At 37.6% G+C, this 11,150-nt stretch overlaps 1 protein-coding gene across 2 annotated transcripts; it reads left to right on the forward strand.

Annotated features, from left to right (window-relative positions):
- Positions 1 to 11,073, forward strand: LOC105055429 (uncharacterized). Of its 2 annotated transcripts, XM_010937235.4 has the most exons (7): positions 1 to 141; positions 3,790 to 3,919; positions 4,027 to 4,070; positions 4,624 to 7,821; positions 9,344 to 9,448; positions 9,590 to 9,764; positions 10,621 to 11,073. In XM_010937235.4, the coding sequence occupies exons 2-7, from the start codon at positions 3,806 to 3,808 to the stop codon at positions 10,831 to 10,833; spliced, it is 3,849 nt and encodes a 1,282-aa protein (XP_010935537.1). In that variant the 5' UTR covers positions 1 to 141; positions 3,790 to 3,805; the 3' UTR covers positions 10,834 to 11,073. The 2 variants fall into 2 exon arrangements, with proteins under 2 accessions (XP_010935537.1, XP_073103223.1); XM_073247122.1 differs by lacking the exon at positions 1 to 141 and having other exon boundaries at positions 3,782 to 3,919.
- The last annotated feature ends 77 nt before the right edge of the window (positions 11,074 to 11,150 follow it).

The raw sequence follows: 11,150 nt of genomic DNA on the forward strand, positions 1-11,150 counted from the left end.
CGGCCGATCGCCGAAACAAGCACTCGGGAGGCCATCGAAAAATCGGAAGAACCTTACAAAAAAAAAAAAAAAAAACGGAAGAAAATTAGTAGCGAAGAGAGCACGGATATAGGAGAGCCGCAGCTTGGCTTGCTCTTGAAGGTCTCTTCTCTCTCCCCCTTTGTTTTCTCCACGGAAATATATGGGGCTTGGCCGAGGATTCTGCGATCCTTGAGCGGCTCCTATTTTTAGCATAGATTTCTTCCGATTCCAAAGAATCGAGAGATTTCTTCTCCGGAATCTCCATTGATTGACTTCTCTGTTTGCATCTCTCGATTCGATCCGACTGTTACTGTTCTTAGTAATTTGCAGCCCGATTTCTTTGTCGGTCTTGCTTCCTGTTTCTTCTTTGATCGGCGTGTTTTTGTGTTAGATTAGATTTTATTTTTCTTGATTCCAGTGTTGTGGTATGATAACTTTTCGCTTTTTTTTTTTTTTTTTTAGGATCTTGAAATTTTTAGCTCTGCAAGTTTGATTTTTTTAAATTTTTTATTTTTAGTGATCATGATGCGCGATTTTTTTTAAATTTTTGTGGGGCCAACATGTGAGGAGATTTTTGGTGGAGATGCGTTTTCTGATCTGAATTGCTATTTTATTTGGATTTTGGAGGTTTTGGTTTGATATGGCGGGGGGATTTATTTTTTTCTTTTGTCTTTATGGCGGTTCCTCAAGTAGGGAATTTTTCAAACGATGGGATTTTGCTTCAGAAGAAGGACGTTTAGAGGGTGCATGAATCAAAGTTTAAGCGAAAAGAGGTTCTCAAAGTGTTCTGGAGCAGCTTTCTGTTCTTCTTTTGATGTATATTCTGAATTTGAGAGTATGAGGGTTGATTTTACGGAGGAGTTAGGTATAAGGATGTGTATAGGTAAGTGTTTGCCCCTTGCCTTGTTATCAATCGAAGATTCCATTTTCCTTTGATTTCTCTCATTTTCTTCGGACTAGTTTTAAGTTGCACTGATCGAACTGTGAGAATGGAATAGCTGGATTTTGAGGTTATATGTCTCTGATTTGGTAGGGATGCCAGTTTCAGAACTTATTCCTTACTTTGATGGCCATGAGGTACACTAGTTGAGAAATTTTCCTTTACCGGTTTCTCTTCTGCTTGCTTAGCTCTTACCTTTTTCACATGTGTCCAGATTATTTCTGCTGTGAGGGTCCACAATTTTGCTCTGCTGTTTGAGCTCTTTTTTGAATATAATTATTACACACTGTTTCTTTAGAAGAAGCACCCTCTTGTTGGGTTCTCTTTTCATATGAATAATGTGATGGGGAAGGAATTTCTGTAAACAGGCAGCATTCTTATGAGCAGACATGGTGATGGGGACACATAGCATTGTTCTTGCATTGTCAATTTGGTGACCTGGATCTGAAACATGTTTAGGATTAAGCAGTAGGTTGTAACTCTATAAAAGTCTCAAGTTGAGCTGGCAGATTTTAGATGTTACTAATATGGGATGTCACTAAAGTAAATTTGCAGATTGAGAGAGTGCAGTATAATCTGACTGTTTGGGAAGGTTCAAATGAGGTGCAGATTATCTTTCTTTTCTGTTGCTAATTAAATGATATCTTGATCTATGAAGCTGACCTATATAGACAAGATATGTCTTGTTGGTTAAGATTAAGACTTAGAAGAGATTGTAGTCCTAGTGAAGATATTGTGGGAGTGGAAGATTAATGAACATGCATAGACACTGCAAATCTTTTTTTTTTTTGGACATGTCTATGAGGTCACGTGATAATGTTTCCAAAGATCAAGTTCTTATGGCGAATTCTGCCATTCTACCATGTTAAATACTAGCTACAGAGAATTCAAAAAGTTCCAGTGGATGATGCGCTAGTCTGCTAAACATGCTTCTGTTTTAGGAGGATGGTTCAACTAGCTAGTGAAGTTTATCAAAGCAGAACATAATGATATTCATTTAGAATTTGTCTTTGCAATTGATTTCAGGGAAAACAGAGAGATAGAGATAGGTGAAATATATTTGAAGCTGGATGCTGAAGCAGATAGGTGTGTTTGGGTTGCTGTCCTATAAAATGGGAGTGGGATCCACAATGTTGTAGGATTGCAAATGCTAGGCAATAGAGTCCAAAGAAAAAAGGTGAATGCAACATAAATAGGATGTTGAGAACGATGCATGGTAAAACTGGGAAGGATCATGTAGGGAATGGCAGAAATTGAGTCAAAGTGATGGAGAGTTGATTGAGTTGGATAAGGTCATGCAAAATGAAACCTGTGGAGGCTCCTTCAGGTAGAGGTGCTCGAATCTTTGTCGAAGGATTTATGTAGAGGAGTGGAGGACCTAGATGCCATGAATAGAAGATGTGAGAGAGGTGTAGAAAAGTTTGCAACACCAAAGCTAGCCCTAAATAGGAATAATTCACAAATAAGTGTTCATACTCAAGATAGTTAAGACAAGTCTTGATGGTTGTGGTGATGGTTCAATCTGTAAGGATAGAGGGAGTCAAATGACATGCAAATTAAAGACTAAAATTATGATAGGAGAAATATGTTTTTATAAGCTTCTGCTACTTATACATACTCTTTATAGTATAAACATTCAGTCCATGGTTCACAAGCGCCAGATTGGATCTCACACATCCAAATCTGATGGAGGAATTTAGATTCAGTTTCTTGTTGGCATATTTGCTTTCCCTTAGGTGAGATTACTTTCTTCCTTTTGAATAATATTTTCAGTTGATTGCTCCTGCGGCAAGCAACATTCTCTCTCAAGCTTGAGCAACTGCTTTAAGCGATATGATTGGTGATCTGATTATGAAAATTCTGATCAGACTTGATCAGTTTATTGCATTATCAGCTGCCATTACCGCCCTTTGTTCTAGTTAGCTTTGTAAATAGCAGATTTTCATTTTTCCCCCCTAAATTTCTGTTATCTAATTCTTACTTTATTTTGTCAAGTACCTTCTCATTTATTTTTTTTCTTTCTTTGCCTCAATCACAAGCAATATAAATTTGAATGGTTTATAGTTATTCTGTTGTAAGAATTTAAATGATGGACCGTGCCTTAATTTTGAGTTCATGTCGACCTCCATGAACAGTGTTCAATTGAGAGCTGCTAATTGTAAAATCAGGACCTGAATATGAATTGAGTTAACTAGAAATATATATTTCCATAGGCTAAGACAAGTTGTGATCTCATTGATGCTTTACCTCCCAGATTTTCTCATGAAGCCTCTCATTCTATTATGCTTCTAGACTAGTTGACTAAATTTAAGCAAATTGTCATTAAGTGATGCGAACAAGGTTTGCCAGGGCTTTACGGCAAACCTTGGATGTGAATATGATAGAGCTTTAGATGATGCCATTACCACTTCGTAACGAATTTTCCCTTTTGCTCGTTGTTTGCATTCAGATGTTTAAAAGTGTATAACTTGTCCATAGTGCAGCGTTTTTGTAGCTACATGTGTATTGCATATGACTAAGCATACAGTTTATGGTTGATACCTTATTGTGACTGTTCCAAAACTCTACTACTGCCATCTTCAATTTAGCATGGCAACTGTGATTCTGCATAATGTCCACATCTTTTGGCAGATTCATCCACTTAGAGAAGCAGATGTAACTTTATGGTTTCATCCTGATAATTATGTATACATCTGATTTAAAACAATGGACTTCCTTTTAATTTATTCAAAACTAGATTGTTGGTACATGGTAGTACTTCCAGTCTGGAATAGCATCTCTTCTGTTGTTACTTGTTGACTTTTATGTATTTCCTTATTTATGCATAGACAGGCACGACTTAAGATGCCTTGTGGCCATTCAAGGACCAATAGCAATGTCGAAAAGGTTGCAGAAAGAAGAAGTCGCACCTTATTCAAAAGATCTTTAGATCATAGCAAGTACAAGTTTTGTTCAAAGGTTTGTTGTTTTTAGTGCAGACTTTTTTTTAAAAAAAATTCTTTTTTTCCTTTTTGGATGCTGATAATGAGGTTTGGTAGTTGCTGATAATGCATATCTTCATTCAGGAATGCGAAGCACCTGGACATGCCTCGAGGAATTGTGAGCAGAGGTACCTTTTACTGATTTTATATTGTTGTCTACTGGCACACTTTATACTTATTTCATGGTTTACATAAGCTTAAGTGGAGGTTATCCCTTGACTTGGATGCTAGCAGCAAAACAAACATTGATTCTGCTGTATATCTTGAATGTTATATCTTATTGTGACCTTTGCTGATCCACCTTTTTATTTTTTTTTGTCTTGGGTGGCCCTTGAATTTCTTTATTAGGATCACATACCTTCTTTCTGCATGCATTTCACCAGATCTTACACTCCTTTATAATTCCACACCAAAAGGATGAGGATTCTTGATTATCTTTTTCTTCCTCCTAAATTATTATTTGAACTTCAATTTTTCTGCAAGGGACTAGAAAGCCGGTTTGTCCTTTCCAAGTGATAATGTAGCCAAGTTATTTTAGATGTCCAATGTGATTTCTGACTTTGATTCTACATTGGCAATGAAGCACCTTCTGCTCATTTATTTTGCTGCGAATTAACCTTATTCAGTGAAGTGGGATGGTTATGATGTATCTCTACTCCATGCCTTCTTCTTGTTTATCAGGGGCATTATATTCACACTGGTTGCCCTTGAACTTGATGCATACTGGAAACTGGCACCTCTTTTACCATCCTTGCAAGGGGTTGATGTAAGAAACCATTTGAGATCTGGAGCTCCATCAGACATGGATGGTCTTGGGTCTTCATCGCCACCACAGGCAATTATTTTCCATCTTGATCTGCCAAAAGAACAGAAGATCAATCTGCTTGAATGTACGGATTCTACAAACCCACTTCTAGTGTGCAACTCTTCTAGAGGAGTTGTTTTGGGAGAATCTAACAACAGGAAGTCCAAGCCTTTCAGTAACTCCTCTGGTACTCGCACTGGGTGCTTGGTGTCGGACCATTTCTCCGGTTCAGTTTGTGATAGTTTGAATGCAGTTGATTCAGATTTCTTGGTGAGTGAAATTCCCAAAGGGGACAAGTCTGTGAAAAGAAATTCAAGAAAGAAGGGGAAAAAGAAGGGAAAACAGTACAAACGAGCAACACGCAAACAAGTTACTAGTGGATTAGAAATTCAAAATGAACAAAGTGTATGTAGTCCTGTTTCTGATACCACAACCAACAGTGATCTGGTTTGTTTGGGTGAGCGCACTTCAGAACATAGTGAATCTGAGAAGGCAACCTTCCCTAGTTTGTCCATTGAGGATACTACTGCGGAGAAGGATGATAGTGAAAACAATAATATATACACAGATTGTCCAACAACTTTAATGTCATCCACATCTTACAGTGATGAGATTGATGAGTCTGACCAAATAGCTTCTTTGTCCCAGGAATCTGCTGGCAAGGAATCCAGCTATGACAGTGCCACTTCTGTGAATAATGCATCAAACACTGCTCAAACACCAGAAATAGTTTTAACAATCTTTGATGAGAATAATAAAAATGTCAATCTGAAACAAAATAGTAATTTCTCTGACAATTCTCCCAGCATTTCCTCGGATTCTTATAGTACTCCAATGCTAGATTCATATCTAAATGATTGGAACAGTAATATCAGTGAAAACTCCATTGATGATGTTGAAACTTTGTTATCTGTCAAGGATGCAAATGGACTTAGTTCTTCAGGAGGAGGAATGACTTCAGACTCTAGGAATTCTGACACTTCATGTCATACAGCTATAAATTTATGTGATATGAATACTGAAATGTTAAGTGATGGTTGCATCGGTAACTCTTGTTGGTCAAACGATGTTGTCAATATTTGTAATGGTACTGAAAGAGCTCAATGCAGTAGTGAGGCCTGTAGCAGCAATGACTTCCTTCCTGTATCAGGAAAGAGAGGTAGGCGCGCTAGAAAAATGACTGGTGTAAGTCAAAATGGGCCCAATAGATTTCATGGTCCCACGGGAAAAGAAAATAATCATTCAGTCTGGCAGAAGGTCCAAAAGATTGACACTGAGGCACCCATTCATGAAACAGAGGCCATAAAAGCTGTAGCTCCTCAGGATAACACTTCATCAAAAGGTTCCAATGCAAGGATTAGATCTGGTACATCTGTGGGGCTGAAACAAAACCAGAGTGGAAAACCCCGCAGAAATTCTTCTTCAGATGAAGTGGTTAAGGCAGATTTGTGCAAAGTAGCCTCTGATACTGTTAATACAAGTGAAGTAGCATCAAAATTGATAGATGGAAACTCAGTGCATCATGGCCGAAAGAAAGCCAGTTCAGCCTTTAAACAGGCATATCAATATTCTAGGAAGGCATCTTATGCAGCTAAAGTTAGCATGAACAGGGCTTCCAAAAACCATGTTCCACCAAATGAAGGAATGCCGATCTTGCCACAGGTGAATCATGGTAAGCACATTAGCACTGGATTAAGATCACCATGTAGCGCTGATTACCAACAACTTTTGGCTGCACCAGCTGACAAAATTGACCATTTTCACCCAGAGCCACAGCAGAAGGCACAGAATTATATCGAGGAAGTAGCATCATCAGGAAATAGTGATGACACGGTATGTGGTATGAGCTCTTCCACTGCTTATGATGATATAGGTGCATCACCATCAGATTCTTCGGACCAAGTGTACGTTGAAGTGACTTCTGATAGCAGTAGCACGAAGTACTCAAGGGAAGAGCCTTGTCTTACAGACTCTGAAGGAAACCAATGTTTGAAATTAGAAACTGAAAGTTCACATATGGAATGGAACAAACCAGATGGTGGTACTGGATCTGTATTGCAGAAGTGGGTCCCTGTGGGAAGGAAAGAATCAACAGTGTGCAATATGAGCCATTTAAAGAATATAAAGGTCTCTGTTGTGGAAGATTTGGTTCCTGATAAATCGGACTCATGGAATGTTAAAACAGAGGTTTCAACTTCAAATACTCGGCACTTCACTCCTTTAACTGGGGGTGGGTTTCCATGTTCCAGTCCCAGAGCTGAAGATAAAGTTTTTTCTTCTGTTGAAGCTGATCAAGCAAATAGTATATTGAGAAATCACTCTCATGTGGCTGAAGAATCAGGTGGTGCGCTTGCTGTGTCCAACTGTCAAAGTCATGAGGTGAAAACTCAATGCTTTTCTAGATCTGAGACTGATTTGGATAAGATAATAGAGGCTGTTCATGATGCCCACAAATTGCATATTGTAGCAGACATTGCTCACCTAGCCTCTGGCAGTCCGCTAGCTGACTTTGAGGGATTTCTTTATTCTGCCTCACCAGTTATTGGACAAACACATTCTATTAGAAGTTGTAGGACTTGCTTTAAAGAACAACTGATCGGTGACTCATTATGTTCGCATCAGATTCCTAGCATATCTTTGAAGAGCCTCTGGCAGTGGTATGAAGAACCTGGGTGTTTTGGATTGGAGGTAAAGGCACAAGATTATCACAAGTCAAAAAGGTTGCATAATGGTTATTCTGAATTCAGTGCATATTTTGTACCTTATCTTTCTGCTGTGCAATTATTTGGGAGATCCAGGAATACCAGAAATGACAGCCCTGATGAAGTAGCAATAGCTTCTGAGGTGGATAAGAGATTAAAAACTCCATCTAATTTATGCTCCCTCCCAATTTTCTCAATGCTACTGCCACAACCTTCTAAAGTAATACATACGTGCTTATCTGAATCATCTTCTTCTGCCAAAGATGAATTTTGCGATCGGTTGGATAGAAGCGCATGTAAGGGTGATGTGGAGCTCATTTTTGAATATTTTGAATCTGACCAACCTCCATGGCGACGTCCATTATTTGAAAAGTCAGTTCTCCTTTCTTGATGATTTTGTTTTGTTTTTTGCTGATGAATACTGAACTAAAAATTGGCTCCATCACTATGTTATGCAAAGTTTCTCTATGAGAATTTAAGCATCTGCCTTTTCTCTGGTTTCTTCACTATATGCACTAAAAATTGTGGTATTTCTGACCGAGTTTTCACTATCACCATGTGTATGTTTGCCTCCAAGGGAGTTGGTCTGGATGCATGTCATCATTTCTTTATTTGACCTACAAATATGATCTAAAAGATGCATTTTGCAGATATATTTCGTTATCATTTATTGCAATTCCTTCATATGTTTTATGTTCTGGGTGTAGAGCTTAAACTGACTTTCTTATAGGTTATTGCAGAATTTGTTATTCAATTTTTTTTTCTAAATTATAAATTTTCTATAAAAATGGTTTAAGCACCAATTGGCATGGCATGTGTATGATATTTATCATGCCAGCCTTATTGGCATGCAGCACTAGCTCGATACATCGTACGTGCTAGTACATGGCATTCTGCTGTGCTATTGTGTGCCAAGCACTGCTATAGAATGCCATGGCAATATGTGTGCATGCCCTGCTAGGCCAGCATGCCACCAATACATGGTACTGAATCCTTGATCTAAACCAAGGTTTCAAATGCCAGCCAGCACGTAACATGCCGGTCCTTTACCAGCACCTGTCTCATGTTGGTGCAGCACCTGTTAATTTGTTATTAAAATATTCTTATTACTTTGGAAAGCATGGCAGGTGTGCCGTTGTTGGGCAATGGTGGCTTATGGCTGGCATGGCAGCCAGCACCAGCACTTAAAACCATGCTGTTAACTGTAGCATTTTCTCTGCTACACACATATAGGAAGGTTCTTTTCCTTGTAAACAGAAATTTCCTACTCTATTTTTCAGGTTCTAATGCCTGGAAGATGTGAAAACAAGTTTGGAAATGGAAATGGAGAGTGTTTAAGATTTGTAATGATGAAACAAATCATATTGATGTTGAAACACAGAAAAGCTAACTAACAAAACCATTCAGTGCACTTAACATGCATACAAACTTGGTTAAACTTTGTTAAATGTAAATAAGGAGTTAGAATATTACATTCTTCTTTGTTGAAAAGTACTAAAGCATTTTTATGATGGTCCTGGGGCAAGCATTTTCAGATGCCATGATTAATTCCTCCAATTTTCTTGTAGTAGATCAAATTGTATATGCCATAACCATTCACTAAATTAACTTAAAATAGCATTTGATTGAATAGAGCAGTTTATATGTCGTGCTTTGACTGATGTAATCGAATTGGAATTATGATTTCTGTGTCACAATCTATTGTTGCATTAGCTACAAAATTTTATAGATGGACCATGTACCTCTTTTGGTCGGTCAATTGGTTTCCACATAAGTAGATTGTTGGTGGATTGTTTTTTCGTGCCCTTCTACACTGACTCTAAATTTTTATCGTTTGTGTATTTTTTTCTTCAAAAAACCTGTCTTATTGAGATATTTCTATAATCTAAATTAGGATAAATGAGCTTGTTGGTGGTGACACATTATCTCATTGCCGAGCATTTGGAGATCCGCTGAACCTGGAAAGCATCAACCTGCATGATCTTCATCCTGCTTCATGGTTTGTCATAATATCCTCATATTCTTTGCTTTGTTAAGGGCAAGAAGTTTTAATTAGATTGGTGTGTCAGATTTTTCCTCCCAACTTATGGAGCTTCTTCTCCATCACCGTTTAATTCATAATTCTGGTATTGTGTTTCAGGTATTCTGTTGCATGGTATCCTATATATCGTATACCAGACTGCAATTTTCATGCTGCATTTTTAACTTATCATTCTCTTGGCCATTTTGTTCACCGAAGTTCCTCCTCAAAAGCATCTGATAGCCTCAGCTGCATAGTTTCTCCAGTCGTTGGTTTACAGACTTACAATGATAAGGTATTTTTTGCAGTTTATGTTTAAAGAAGTTGTATTAGAATTTAGTGAATAAAATATCAATAGTATATCCTCATGTGTAAGACTGGGAGTGTTGCATTTTTAAGTCTTTGTAAGATGAGGAGACCAGTAAATGTAGGACTCTATATCCAGGATAGGAAATAACTTGATAAGGTCACTTTGGACTTTGGCAATGTGGAGAAGCCGGGAGTCTCTCTCTCTCTCTCTCTCTTCCTCTTTCTCTCTTCAAAGAGAGAAAGAATCAGGGAGAACTGGGGTGGGAAAGTTTCTTCATTTCTTAGGTAAAATTTTATCTGAATGAAGAATCATATAAATCCTATATTACTACTAAATGATATATAAATTTTAAACCTCAACATATGTATTATTTATTTTTGAATTAATACAACTAAATTTAATTAAAGAAAGTCTAACATCCATCTACCATAATTAAAGTTAAAATATATGTTTACTATTGTAATTTTTAATCCCACTCACAAAGAATAAGATTTGCTGGCAGATAACAAATTTTAAATTTTGAACTCAAACCCATACCAAATGAATCAACGAATGAGCTAACATTGTTCCAATGTCTGTTTGCTACTAGTGAGACAGGCTTTTTTAAAAAAAAAAAGGAGAATGAAAGCCAGACAAATGTGTTCCCTTAGAGAAAATGCTGCCTGCCAGAAGTTCATGCAGTCAATGTTTTTCAAATTATTTCCATTTTGTTTCTTGACATAAGTAACTTGTAACTTTCCTGGTGTGCTCCCCAATATTAGTGTTATTAAGGTAGTTCACATGGTATTATATTGCATGGGCTCCCCACATTTAACTTTTATGATGTATGATTTTCATGCAGGGAGAGTGTTGGTTTAAACTGAAGGACTCATTTTCGAAGGTCATCCAGAATGAAGAAGCTCAATATTCCAATCCTTCAGAAATTTTGAAAGAGAGATTGAGGACACTTAAGCAAGTTTCAAATGTAATGGCAAGGGCCTCAGTTTTTAAGGGCAATCAGAGATCGGGAAACAGGCATCCGGATTATGAGTTCTTCTTATCACGGAGTCAGTAGAGGGCTGTTCCTTTTCCTTTGAGCAAAAGGTTCCTTCTCTCAGTTCTTTGACTAGGCTATGGTCCTTCCATTTGTAATAGATGTAAGAGAGCAGAGCTAACTTAAAGGCTTTTAATTTTTGTCGGGGGCAGGAATCTAACCTGAAGTGCAAGCTCTTGACTTGCTACCCTCTTTTTTTTGTACATTATCTATATGGATCATCTTCATAATTTCTTTTATCAATGCTCTAGTTGTAAATCATTTGCAGTCCCCTCAAATTGTATAGCCTTTTCTTTTTGTGTGTGTGTGTTGGAGAGAACAAACAGTATAACAAGTTT

Source organism: Elaeis guineensis, chromosome 12, assembly GCF_000442705.2.
Source record: "Elaeis guineensis isolate ETL-2024a chromosome 12, EG11, whole genome shotgun sequence".
Classification (NCBI taxonomy): domain Eukaryota; kingdom Viridiplantae; phylum Streptophyta; class Magnoliopsida; order Arecales; family Arecaceae; genus Elaeis; species Elaeis guineensis.